Here is a 13103-nt window from a genome sequence, read left to right as displayed (position 1 = left end):
GTGTTGGAACATGTTAGTTCCAAGTTAGTTATCATGTACATTATAGCACCTTTAAACAGTTCTTCCCTCTCCAGCCTCTCTTTTATTCTGTCTTGAAGTTAAATGTAGCTTGTCATGTTATCAAGACATTGCAAAGCCTTCTGTCCTGAAGTCTGTCCTGTGTGTTTGCAGCTTTACCTCTGACTCTGACAGAAAGAGCTGACACTGGAGACTCATTCCAAAAATGTTACATAAACATCTTAAAGAAAGCTTGCCTTGCTTGGGATTTGCCTTCCAGCTGGCACTATTGTCAGAGTGGCTGTTTTGGAAAATTAATCAACACCTTCTGACTAATCAGAATTGAGAATTCAACAGTGCCATGGTACAAAAATCAATTTTGAAGCAGCTCTTTTATAAAATCGTATATGTAAAAAAGAGATAACTTAGCAGTGACATAGCTTAACAATGTCATTTGATCTAGTTTCCTGTCAAAATTCATTTACAGCTTTTTAATAACAGTTGCAAATAAGTATTCACACATTTAGGTTCTTTCGTACATCTCACTTCATAGATTTGCAGATTACCATGTTATGTTCGGTTTTGACACTTTTTTCTTTTGCAATAACTTGTAAGGTGCTTGGTTTCAGCTTCTTCAGCTCTCTGGTGCTGTATAAGTAGATTGAAATTTTATGATAGTGAACCCTGTCATATGCTTTGATAGCTAGCGCAACCAGTGATTTGTAAATGTAGCATGAACGTTGTACATATTTATAAAGCCATTTGTAATTCCAACATAAACATTATAAAGATGTAAATTAGATATTCGTAATGTGAGGGTTGTGCTTGTGAAAAATTTTAAGTTTGCATTTCGCAGTAGCATTGATGCATTTATATACATGGAAAGGATTTTGGGTTAGAGACTTCTCCTTTACTTGTTAGCTGCAGTAGTTTTGTGGCTCCAGTGCAAAACAAAAGAAGCAGACATCAGACACCAAACGTGACTTGGACGTTTGAGTTAAAGGGGAAATTTTTGGTTTTTGCTCCATTACCAAGTGTTGTTTTGTGACAAATTAATAACAGCTACTTCTTCTTCCTGAATTATCTGGAATTATTCCCCCCTCCCCCCCATGTCACCTTACAGACAGACTTTAACTCATCCTCCACATCCTCTATGTGTGGGCTCTGACCTGTGTTTCCTTCATTTCCTTCATTTCTACACCATCTGTATCCGTGTGTGTGTGTGTGTGTGTGTGTGTGTGTGTGTGTGTGTGTGTGTGTGTGAAAGAAAGAAAGAGTACACTCCAAAATGGACCAAATGTCTTCGCACTTATTTGATAGTGTCAAATGTACTGATCCTCACAAAAATACTGGGTTTTTACAGTTTAAAAAAAAAAAAATAAATAAAAAAATAGCCTAAATATTTCCATCTGAGGGTAATGTTGAGGTTTGTGTGTGTGTGTGTGTGTGTGTGTGTGTGTGTGGCACGTTTTTATATCTCGTTGGGGACCAAGTGTCCCCACAAATATAGGAATATCTGACAGTTTTTCATTTAGCTGTGCCTCACAAGATAAATAAGTCTTTAATTATTATTATTATTATTATTATTATTATTATTATTTACATTTTTAAAATGTATTTATTTGTTAGTTTATGTTTAGTTTAGTTTAGTTTAATTGTTAGTTAGTTTGTTAGTTATTTTTAAACTAGAAGAGGTTTCCTGAGGTTTAGGTGTAGACATAGCATTAATTAGCTGCATTATAATTATGTTAAGGGAAGGTCTTCACAAGGTATATTTGTGTGTGTGTGTGTGTGTGTGTGTGTTTGAGAGAGGGAGAGAGAAAGTGAGAGAGAGAAAGAATGTATAGTCCTTTGTGAGGGCCAAAAAGGACCAAATGTCCTCGCAATTATAGGACAGTGTCACATGTCCTCACAAACACCTGGTCCTCACAAAAATACTAGGTTTTTAAAGTTTTTTAGGTGTAGCATTAATTAGCTATAGAATTTTTTTATAGAGTCATTATTTCAGTGGTAGGTCCTCAGAAAAGTAGGTGTGTGTGTGTGTGTGTGCGTGTTTGTGTGCACTTATGGTTCAGGATTATAGTTGTTGTCATAGTGACTGTTTTGTCCTGTGACAGATGGGCAGTCAGTCATGAGGGGGCGTGTCCCGTGTGTATCGTGGAACTACAGTCAGAACAGAAAGGGAAGATTGTGCTGCTTACAAGACTGGTTTGTTCACTCTGAAAAGGCCAAGGTGGACAGATAGAGTTTCAGGGCTTTATTCGTTTCTCTACCCTTTTGAATGTGTGCATTTGTGCACATTTTGTGTGTTGAATTGCAAGACCACTTCTTGCACTTCAGCACGATTTTGTAACAGAATGAGAGAACATAGTGCACACTGAGGCAGTCACGTCTGTTTTTTGCTAAAAGTGAAACAAGCACTTGCTTAAGGTCCCTGAGCCATCAAACAGCCCAGCAAGTATGTAGGAATATTCCACTGGGAAAATCTGCGATGAGGAAATAGAAGGCAGAACAGAAAAAGGGTCCAAAACACTAGGAATATTCCTACACTTGTTTGATTTTGCCTTTTATTCTGGTTTCATTTTGCTCCCACTACTAAGCTTGTAGATCAAATAAAATCTGACTAGCTAGTTTCTGATATGATAAGAGAGGTTAAGTGACATTGTTTGTTTATCATGTTTGATCTCACTTTAGCTTGATTTCAAACCAAGAGCACGTTATAAACTTTTACCTGTACTAGCCTACACTCGCGTCTCTTCCCTTCACACTGTCTTGCTAGCTAGCTAATTAACAGTAGCCTAGAGGTTGGTTGTGTCATAAATTATATAACACGCCTCTGTGCTAGGTTGAACAGTATATTGTTTGGTTTCCACAAGTGTCTCGGACATTTTGTAGTCATTTAATCAACATTCATATATGTTGTTTATATTAGCAGAGTTGTTTAGCATAAATAGCATTCAATGTTATGCTCTTATGTTAGTTAGCTTGCTAGGTAGTTGCAGTGCTACTGTAGTTGCAGGCTTTGAGGTTTATAATGTTCAGAAGGAGCCCAGGAAGCGTTAATCCTATCTGTACTACATTTTCCTTTTCGTCATTGCAAAGCAGTCAAGTCTTAAAAAAAAACTTCAGAAGATATTGATGGAATCATCTATACCACTGTTAACTGTCTGTTGAGGCTTGACATGCCAGTACCATCGTTTATGAAGTGCTCTCATTTTAAGAGCTTCTTTTTTTTATACCAAGAGTCCTTTATAAAGTTTTAAGTGCACCTATGCTATCTTGCTAGCTAGCTAGCTAGCTAGTTAACAGTAGCCTAGGTGTCTTTTGTATCATACACTATATAAAACACCTTTTTACTTGGTTGTATTTTTTTTTTGGTTGTTTTTCAAAAGTGCCTCAGACATTTTGTATTAATTTGATTAACATTCAGTATTTATATACTAGCGATGTCTTTTAATGGAAGTGGCACTCAATGCTATGTTATTATGTTAGTTACCTAGCTAGGTAGTTGCAATGCTGGGTGCAGGGTGAGGAAAACAGCCCTGGAGCCCTATTTGTATTATGTATTTTTCCTCTCCGTCATTGCAAAGCAGTCAAGTCTTTAAAAAAAAAAAAAAAAGCCTTCCGATGTCACTGATGGAATCAACTACATCATCCGCTGACATGCTGTACCATCTTTTATGAAGTGCTTCTTTCTTAAACCAAGAGTCCTTTATAAAACTTTTACCTGTTCTGGCCTGCACTTGTCTTTTTTCCCCATTGTCCTGTCTTTTTTCATATCTTTTCCTCAGCATCAGTCTTTCCACTGAAATGCTTGGTAGTGCGCTCAATAAAGTGAGCACAGAGTGAAAGTATGCAGCCTGGCAGCATGATGATGGAAACACAGAGCAGTTTTTGACAGGTGATAGGAGAGCGAGTAACAGAAAGAAAGAAAGAGAGACAGAATAGTTATCTGTGTTATCAGGACTGGTGATCTAATACGCTTTGGAATTTGTTCGAGGGGTCACTGCTGCTGCGCTTTAGCACATAAAAATGCTCCTACAACTTCAGAAGCACAAGGAGGTCGTAAGATGAGAGAAGGAAAAAAAAAGAGGACAGGGTTGCCAGGTCTGTGGTTTTCTCACAGGATTATGTTGCTGCCACAAGTTGGTGGTTGAACGTTCTGCAAACATTAATTGAATTATATCAAAGTTTTGGTTTTGCAAACCAACTAGATTAAGCTACAGGGAACTGTAAATGCATAGTTTATTACATATGTACATGTGGTCTGTGTTTGAGTAAATGTACTAAATTAACAAGTGAAATGGTCTGCTAGTATAGTACATATGACTATAGTAAATTCATACGAGTATTTATAGTTGAGTGAGCAAAGACTCGTCGAAACGGGACGCTTGAAGATTGGAAAAGACCAGATGATGTTTTTCCAATCTTCAGCTTCATCATTTCAGTGAGCCTGTGCGCACTGTAGCCTCAGATTCTTCTTCTTGGCTGACAGAATTAGAACCTAATGTGGTCTTCCAATGTTGCAGCCCATCTGCCTTTAAGTTCAATGTACTATGTTTTCTGCGATACCTTTCTGCTCACCATGGTTGTAAAGAGTGGTTATTTGAGTTACCATAGATTCTCTTCTAACAAGGTGTTTCTGCCCACAGAACTGCTGCTCATGGAATGTCTGTCATTTATTTATTTATTTATTTATTTATTTGCACCATACTGTGTAAACTCTACAGTCTGTTGTGCATGAAAATCCCAGCAGTTTCTGAAATATTCAAAGCAGCCTGTCTGGGACCAATGACCATGCCAGGGTCAAAGTCACTGAGATCATGTTGTTTTTCCATTCTGATGTTTGAAGTGAATATTTTCTGAAGTTCTTGACTTATGTCTGTATGATTTTATGCATTGCACTGCTGCCACGTGATTGGCTGATTGGATAATTGCGTGAATGAGTGGATATAAAGTGGCTGTTGAACTCACAATTTTGGAAGATTTGGAAGAGTCAGATTTTTGGAGGGACAGAGAAGGGAGGTTATATTTATAACTGTTCAACTATTACTCATTTACTCCTTCCTCTCCCCCTCTTTTCCTCGCTCTCCTGGTCGTGACTCTGTAACCACCCTCCTCTGGGTACCACTTCTTTTTATTGGAATTTAAATTAGGAACCTGAAAAGCTGAAGCAGTTAGTTCAAGATGAAGACAAGTAATTCTTCTTTTTCCCCAAGGATTTTATTGGATTTTATTTATTGCTTTTCAGATATTTCCTAAGTAGTACTGTATCCTGAAATTCTGAAGAGACAAAGTTTGACCACATCCTTTTAAAACGCACATCATCTCCTCTTTAGCTCTTTTGTTCTCATATTTGGTTTGTCCTGGTTCAGACTGAATACATCTACTAGCCACACAGTTTGAATTCTACCCTGCTAAGGAATAAAGAACCCTGGGTATTTCATAACTTTGGAAAGATTCTCTGTTCCCATGTATAGCACCTAAAAACGAATAATAGCAGCGACATTTCACTCCATTATCCCTGTTCCTCAACAGTGTAATTGAATATATCGGCTAGATTGTGCAGATAAAGCTCTCTGAAAACATGTTGTACAGCTGCAGCCAACCGTTACAAATTTGTGACTGGTGAGAAGTAGCACTGATCATTGCTTTAAGCTAATCGTCAGTATAAATTAACTTTATCCAGAACGGTTAAAAGTGCTGGAAGGTGTGAGCCATTGAGCATTATTATCTTTGTGTTATAGGCTAGTGGTGTGTATGTGTATCTCATACTTTTGGACCCCACTGTATATATCAATGTTTATTTGTATATCTAAACGTTCTTTATGTTTTATATATCTTATATATACTCTCTCTCTCTCTCTCTCTCTCTCTCTCTCTCTCTCTCTTTTTCTCTCATTCTGTATCCCCACAGAGGCTCAGACTGCAACAAGAGGCTAAAAAATGTAAGTATATTTACGTATTTCTGTGTAGATATCCAATCATATCCAATTCTATTCACTATAGTCTATACCCAATTCTATTTTCAGAGGTGAAAATGTTATTTACGATTTTAAATTAATGTACCTTTGCGCTATTGTGAGCTTTGGAGATGGTGATCTCCAAATCTCTTCCTGTAGATCTACTTTACTTACAAAATTCAGTTTTGACCCCAAACACACAAATAATCAGTGTACTTGATTAACTGGATTAACCAGGTCAGAACTGAATGTTCTAGGAAGCTAGATCTCAGGGTTATTGATTGATATGTGGTCTCATATTGCCTTACGGTGGGTGTATTATAAAAGAATAACACACTATGGGTCATACTGCTATAGGATGGGGTGGAGTAATACCACCTGTTACCACCTGTTACCACCCTGTAGTGTATTATTTTCCTATAAACAGCACTGACTAACGTGTGTTATTCCTCTTTTTGCCACAGCAGCTTGCTAATGATTACAATTTTTAATTCATTAATGAATGACACATCACACCATGTTTTATCTCTCTTGAATTTAATAAGACAGAAAAAAATCCCTGCACTTGCACTGTTACTGAGAAAACAGGAAGCACAAATTTCTCTGTCCTGAAGACTCTCCCATGGTGGAAAACCTACTGCCCATTACAGCACTGACATCTTCCTTAAATATGAAACATATGTCTCCTTGCAGAAAGCCTCACCATATCAATGATCGTTTGTTAAATAAAAACTAATTTACATTTTTTTTATTATTATTAGTCTTGTATTACATAAAGCCTTAATAAAAGTCCTTGTGTGTGATCTGTTACATAGGATAGATAAAATATTACAACAAGTGCATTAATATAAACCTATCATTTATGCTACAGCTGGAACTACTGTCAGAGCTGCTGTTATAGAAAATTAACAACACTTTCTTATTTGAGAATTCAGGTGTGGTATAAATAGTGTGATATTGTGTCTTATACCATAGCACTGTTGAATGCTTGATTCAGAAGGTGATTAATTTTCTATAACAGACAGTATTCACAGCTGCAAGGTTTATATAAATGTGTTCGTTCTGATGTGTTAGCATTTCTGTAGTAAGAACTTACACAGTGACTTGTATGGCAGACGCTCCACAAAACATTATATTATCTTTGGTATGGGGAAGTTTACTTGAAGAGACATGTATTTATTTATTATTCTGTTGGTGCTTTGTAACAAATCAGAGGTAATGCTGTAAATTTTTTCCGACATGAGAAAGTCTTCAGTCTCCAGGGAATGTCTCCGCAGTTTCCTTAGTATGACAAGCTGTGTTTGTTTTTTTTGTCTTATTAACTTAAAGAGAGAGAAAAGCAGAGGCTGCTGAGCGAATGACTCTGTAGATATTAGAAATGTTATATAAATGATAACAGGAACTAACACGCATCATCGATATTCCACAATATTAAGTGTGGCTATAAGCGAATAAAAAGTATGATGTCTCATTTGTTAATTAATTTAAAAAATTGCAGTTCTTTGCTGTGGTATAAGAGGAATAAAACACTTGGGGATGCACTGTTATTGAAAAAAACAGTCAACTTTGTATCTGGTTGCATTACACTACCCTGCTGTTGATTAGTTACCTATAGCAGCACTCCCTATTATGTTTTATTCCTTACATATTGCAGTAAACTGGTTGCTCGGTGTAGAGGGCTGATGGGTTTTGTTGATAAAGGCCTAAATTTGATCACTTAGTCTCGCATCAAAGCTGTACAGAACTGGTTCGGACTATGCAAGCAGGGTTATTTCTGTCTTTGCAGCTTTGCAGAACGATAGCGACTGCGCGTGCATGCATACAAACACTCGCGCTATCACACACTCTCATGCATTCCTGCGTGCCATGTTTTGTAAACAGGACTCATCTCTGACTGGATGGATGAATATCTCTAGTGTACACCCTTTTTTACCCCCCTTTTGCTGTTTTAGTTTCATGGTTTGAAATGAGGATTATGTGGGTTTAAAGAGCTCAGTATGTTGATGTACTGTGTTTTGAGTGAATATTAATGGTGCAATATATCAGAATCTAAACATCTGTCCTTCATTTGACTTTGATGAAAGAGAAGGGTGTTTTAAACAGATTTGATCAGTGCTGTTTCCGAGGTTTTTTTTTTTTGGAGAATAGCTGGAGGGCCATATCCTGAAAGTACAGCTCCAAGAGCTAGAGAAGTTTATTTATGGCGTGTCCTGTCAGGTGACTAGTGCTTTCAAGTGGCCTTCAGCCAAGGATGATTTAGGCATAAATCAATAAGCTCTCTGGGACTTTAAAGGGTTGCATTGCTGAAAATTCACCTTCAGGATCATGATAAATAGTGTGTACAAGTTGTATCACAAATGGTCTTTTGGATAAAGATTTAGGAATCGTTTTCTTAGCTGAAACTCTAACTAATAAATGTTCAGTTCTTTTCTCTTTATTAGAAGACAACCCACTATCTTGATTATTTATGGTGTCACCATAAGGCAACCGTTGTCTGGTTTGAACAGAAGGCCACTAAACACACACTGGACATACAGTATTGTGTGTTATAGTAACACATTGCTAGCATTGTACCATCACCACTGGGTTCTCTCTGTGTGGTCTGTGTAATGGCTGTGTTTGTGTATATGTATTTGTGTTGAGGGCATAAACAGTACAAACTGCATTCCACTTTACCATGGAACAAACACTCTTTTGTTGTAGGATGAATAGGCTAAAATTGGTGATAAATGAAAACAAAGGTTGTTTGCCTTGCCTGTCACATTATGAATCTTTAGGCAAGCAGTCACGTCTGATATTCTTTCCATGTGTAATGGGTATCTAATTTTCTATGCTGTCTATACACTGCTAAATTGTTCTATTTAATTCCTTTTCCAAACATGTGTTCACTAGAAAATTGTGTGTTTGGGGGTGGTGAGCAAAGGGGAAAGCAATATACCAGATACTGTTCAGTTAATAATGTATTGCTGAAAGAAAATATAAAAAAAATATATCCATGGATAGGTGGATGGTAATTTGATAGATTACTGGTTTTGTCCTCTTTCTAGGTTCTGATCACAATCTATTGGCTGGGCCGGGCAGCCAATAGCTGTGCCACATATAACGGGCCCACTCTGGATCTGCGTGAGTTTGAGGGGCTACTCTCACAGATGCGAAAGGTAAACACAGTATGACATATACACCACTGTACTTCATTCTTATACACTACAGATCTATCAATCAGGCTTATACACTACATCTCCATCAGTTTCATACACTACAGTTCTGTCAGTCTTATACACATCAGCTTCACGCTCTCCAGCTCTATCAGTTACATACACTCCAGCTCTATCAGTATCATACATTCCAGCTCTATCAGTCTCATACAGTGTAGCTCTATTAGTATCATACACTCCAGCTCTATCAGTCTCATACCATGTAGCTCTATCAGTATCATACACTCCAGCTCTATCAGTCTCATACAGTGTAGGTCTATCAGTATCATACACTCCAGCTCTATCAGTCTCATACAGTGTAGCTCTATCAGTATCATACACTCCAGCTCTATCAGTCTCATACAGTGTAGCTCTATCAGTATCATACACTCCAGCTCTATCAGTCTCATACAGTGTAGCTCTATCAGTATCATACACTCCAGCTCTATCAGTCTCATACAGTGTAGCTCTATCAGTATCATACACTCCAGCTCTATCAGTCTCATACAATATAGCTCTGTCAGTGTCATACACACCAGTGCTATCAGTCTCATACCGTGTAGCTCTATCAGTATCATACACTCCAGCTCTATCAGTCTCATACAATATAGCTCTATCAGTGTCATACACACCAGTGCTATCAGTCTCATACAATATAGCTCCATCAGTTTCATACACTCCAGCTCTATCAGTCTCACACACTACAACTCTGTCAGTCATATACTCTCCAGCTCTATCAGTCTCATACACTCCAGCTCCATTAGTTTCATACACTCCAGCTCTATCAGTCTTGTACAGTATAGCTCTGTCCGTCTTATACACTCCAGATCTATCAGTTTTATACACTACAGTTTCATACACTCCAGCTCTTTCAGTCTTATACCATACAGCTCTGTCACGCTTACACACTCCAGCTCTTTCAGTCTCATACACTACAGCTCCATCAGTTTCATACAGTATAGCTCTGTCAGTCATATACATTCCAGCTCTATCAGTTTCATACACTACAGCTCTGCCTGTCTTATACAGTATAGCTATTTCAGTCTCATTCACTTCAACACTATCGGTCTCATACAGTATAGCTCTATCAGTTTCATACACAACAGTTCAATTGAACTTATACTCTATCTTTCTATCCAGTTTGAAAATGGTGCCAGGTCAGCATTGTTAGCGCATCTTATTTTAGCATTCTTAGCATGGTGAGTCACATGGCATTTGCAAATCAAGTCATTGTCTCAAATTACATTCCCAGGAAATAAGCCCTCTATCAACTGAAGATGACAAGACTGAGACATGTGCTTCCTACTATTAATAATTCTCTCCAATAGTTCTCTCCAATTCATATAATACCTTCATGTCTTTATCATCTTTTTTTTAATTTATTTATCTTTATAATGTCTTCATTCTACGTACACCAAAACTCCCCTGGTATCATACAGAACAGCTCTATCAGTCTCTTTATTCTGCTAAGTTACCTTGTGCACTATCACTGTGTCAATCTCATATGCTACAGGTTTGTAAACTTCATATTCTACAGCTGTATCACTCGCATAAAGTACCCTTTTATCAATGTCATGTACTCTAGTACAGCTCAGATTTAATTCTTCCGGTCTGAAAAACATACGCTACTAATCAATCAGCGTCATATTATGCTTATCTCATGTCAACCAATTACACTACTCTATTACATTGCTCTATAACAGAGGTGTCCAATCATATCCACAAAGGGCCAGTATGGGTGCAGGTTTTCATTCCAGTCAAGCAGGAGCTAAACCCGATTCCACAAGTTTAATCAGTTGACCTTTGCTTTCAGTAGACTCAGGTGTGGCTTCTGCTTGGGTGGAATGAAAACCCGCGCCCACACTGGCCCTTTCTGGATAAGATTCAACACCCCTGCTCTATAACATTAACTATAACTGTGTGGTCATATGCGAGTACCACTATGTATGTCCGTGTTTAACATTACAGCTCTTGTATTCAAGTATTTGAAAATATCATACACATTATCATAATTGCATATTGCATACTGCATATTGTATGTTATAGATTGAAGTATTTGGCCCACCAGTTCATTATCCTTTACTGACATTCATTTACATTACACAGACTTTTGGTACAGAACTTGGCAAGGGGCAATAGCTCTTTTCTCATCTGGAAAACAGACGTTTTTTTTTAATAGTGTCATCATCACTTGGCATTATGTCAGATATTTTATGACTTCTTAGGATGGATGTTTATAGGACCCTGAGTTACTTTTTCCTGAGAATGTGCTTATGCTTAGGGCATGTGATTTTATAGAGATGGGTCAAAGAGCTCTATAAGGCTTGTTCTCTCCAGAGATGAGCTCACACCGCTGGCCTCAGCACTCAGGCCTGAACACTCTGTTAAACTCTTTTGAGGACACTGATGAAACTCACATAAATGCACGCAGGCATATAAAGATGTGGTTGTTATCGCTGTCATTCTGGTCATGAACTGCATTGACATTCTCAGTTACCTAAAGAACAGTTGATCTTCCAACTCTATTTGGAATTTAAATCTAAATGCAGATGTTGCTTTAGTCAGTGCTCTTATTGAAACACTTACCAGATGAGCAATCTTTATGAATGAAACTCCTGCCATGCATGTCCCAATAATCAACCCTCCTTTAAAGTCACTTAGTACTTTTACTATTGCCATCTTGATCCAAAGTGAAGTCTTGAGCCTGCTCAGTATTATTATACATGCCACAGACTACGATATGATGTTTAACTGTATCATGCAGTCCACCTGTCTGGAAGCATGTTGGTTTCACTTCTCATTTATTCAGTTGTTTCTTTTGTTTCCCAGCTTTTATGTGCTCATAAACACTCATTTATTTTTTTTCCTCTAAAGCAGGGGTCATCAACTGGCGGACCACAGTTGACCACATATTTCAGCACACTGAACCGAATAAAAAAATCTGTAGCAGAGATGATAAACGTATTTAAAAAACTAGCTTTTCAAAACAAGAACCATTGCAACATGCATTTATGTAAATTATTTAGCTGCAGGTAGCTCATCAGACCAGAGACTAGCTGCAGGGCTGAAGACATTATCTCAGTAAGGGGACAATTTTTAGAGACTTTAATAGATTTTTATTTTATTTTTCCACTTTTAGCGATTAGTGAACTGACAACATGCCTTGTTTAAAAAAGTAAACAATGAAAACAGATTGGACAGACAAGTGGATTTATTCTCCATGTATCAAATTCAAAACGTGTCTCGTCTGTTGCATCAAAAGTGGTGACATGAAGTACGAAACAAAACATAACCACTTTGAATTGTCAGATTAAGAGGTATAAATGAATGGTTAAGCATTAACAGGTAACCTTTGTATGCAAGGAATTTTATGTACCTGGATCTTTATAAATTTTGGTTCTGATCGAGCTGAATATTGTAGAATGTCACAGAAGAGCTGGTATGAGTCTTGCACATATACATTGTGCATTTTAGCTGAACTACTACAATAAATAAATGCTGGTTAGCTCACACAGACATCAAAATAGTGCTGAGATTTGCTCAGTTACCAGGGGAACAGGCACAGATCTTTAGATAGTATGGATGCAGTCATGCACACACATACCCAGAGCAAACTTGCAGCCATATGAAGGGGGATGATGTCAGTGAGGAATGATTTATTTCTCCTCCATGTCCTGCGCCTGTTTAATAGGACTCTGCCAATCTTTCTCTGTCGCTCTGACTGAGATGCAGTTCTCTCTCTGTGCAGATTTCATGAACAGGACCTCCATTCACAGGTCGTGCCCATTGGCTGCACAGCTTTAATGAAAAAAAAAAAACGGCTTCTTTTTGGTGACATGGCAGAAGTCTGCTTGAAAAAAATGCTGACTCATCATGCTTCAGCTCTGTGATTGCTTCAGGATAGCATGTCTGTTTTGTCAGGGCAAAACACCAGCAAACTGACTTGCTT

The 13103-nt window shown here is 37.7% G+C and overlaps 1 protein-coding gene across 7 annotated transcripts in view; it reads left to right on the top strand.

The window, feature by feature from the left end:
- limch1b (LIM and calponin homology domains 1b) overlaps nucleotides 1-13103 on the top strand; it is a 112449-nt gene that overhangs the window by 62550 nt on the left and 36796 nt on the right. For all 7 annotated transcript variants that reach the window (XM_053235685.1, XM_053235686.1, XM_053235684.1 and 4 more), the window contains 2 exons: nucleotides 5915-5945; nucleotides 9008-9118. In XM_053235685.1, the coding sequence (XP_053091660.1) occupies nucleotides 5915-5945; nucleotides 9008-9118 (142 nt within the window). The remainder of the gene's footprint in view (nucleotides 1-5914; nucleotides 5946-9007; nucleotides 9119-13103) is intronic.

This window comes from Pangasianodon hypophthalmus, chromosome 7, assembly GCF_027358585.1.
Source record: "Pangasianodon hypophthalmus isolate fPanHyp1 chromosome 7, fPanHyp1.pri, whole genome shotgun sequence".
NCBI lineage: Eukaryota > Metazoa > Chordata > Actinopteri > Siluriformes > Pangasiidae > Pangasianodon > Pangasianodon hypophthalmus.
Note: the sequence above shows the minus strand (reverse complement) of the source record. Positions and strands in the feature narration are given on the sequence as shown.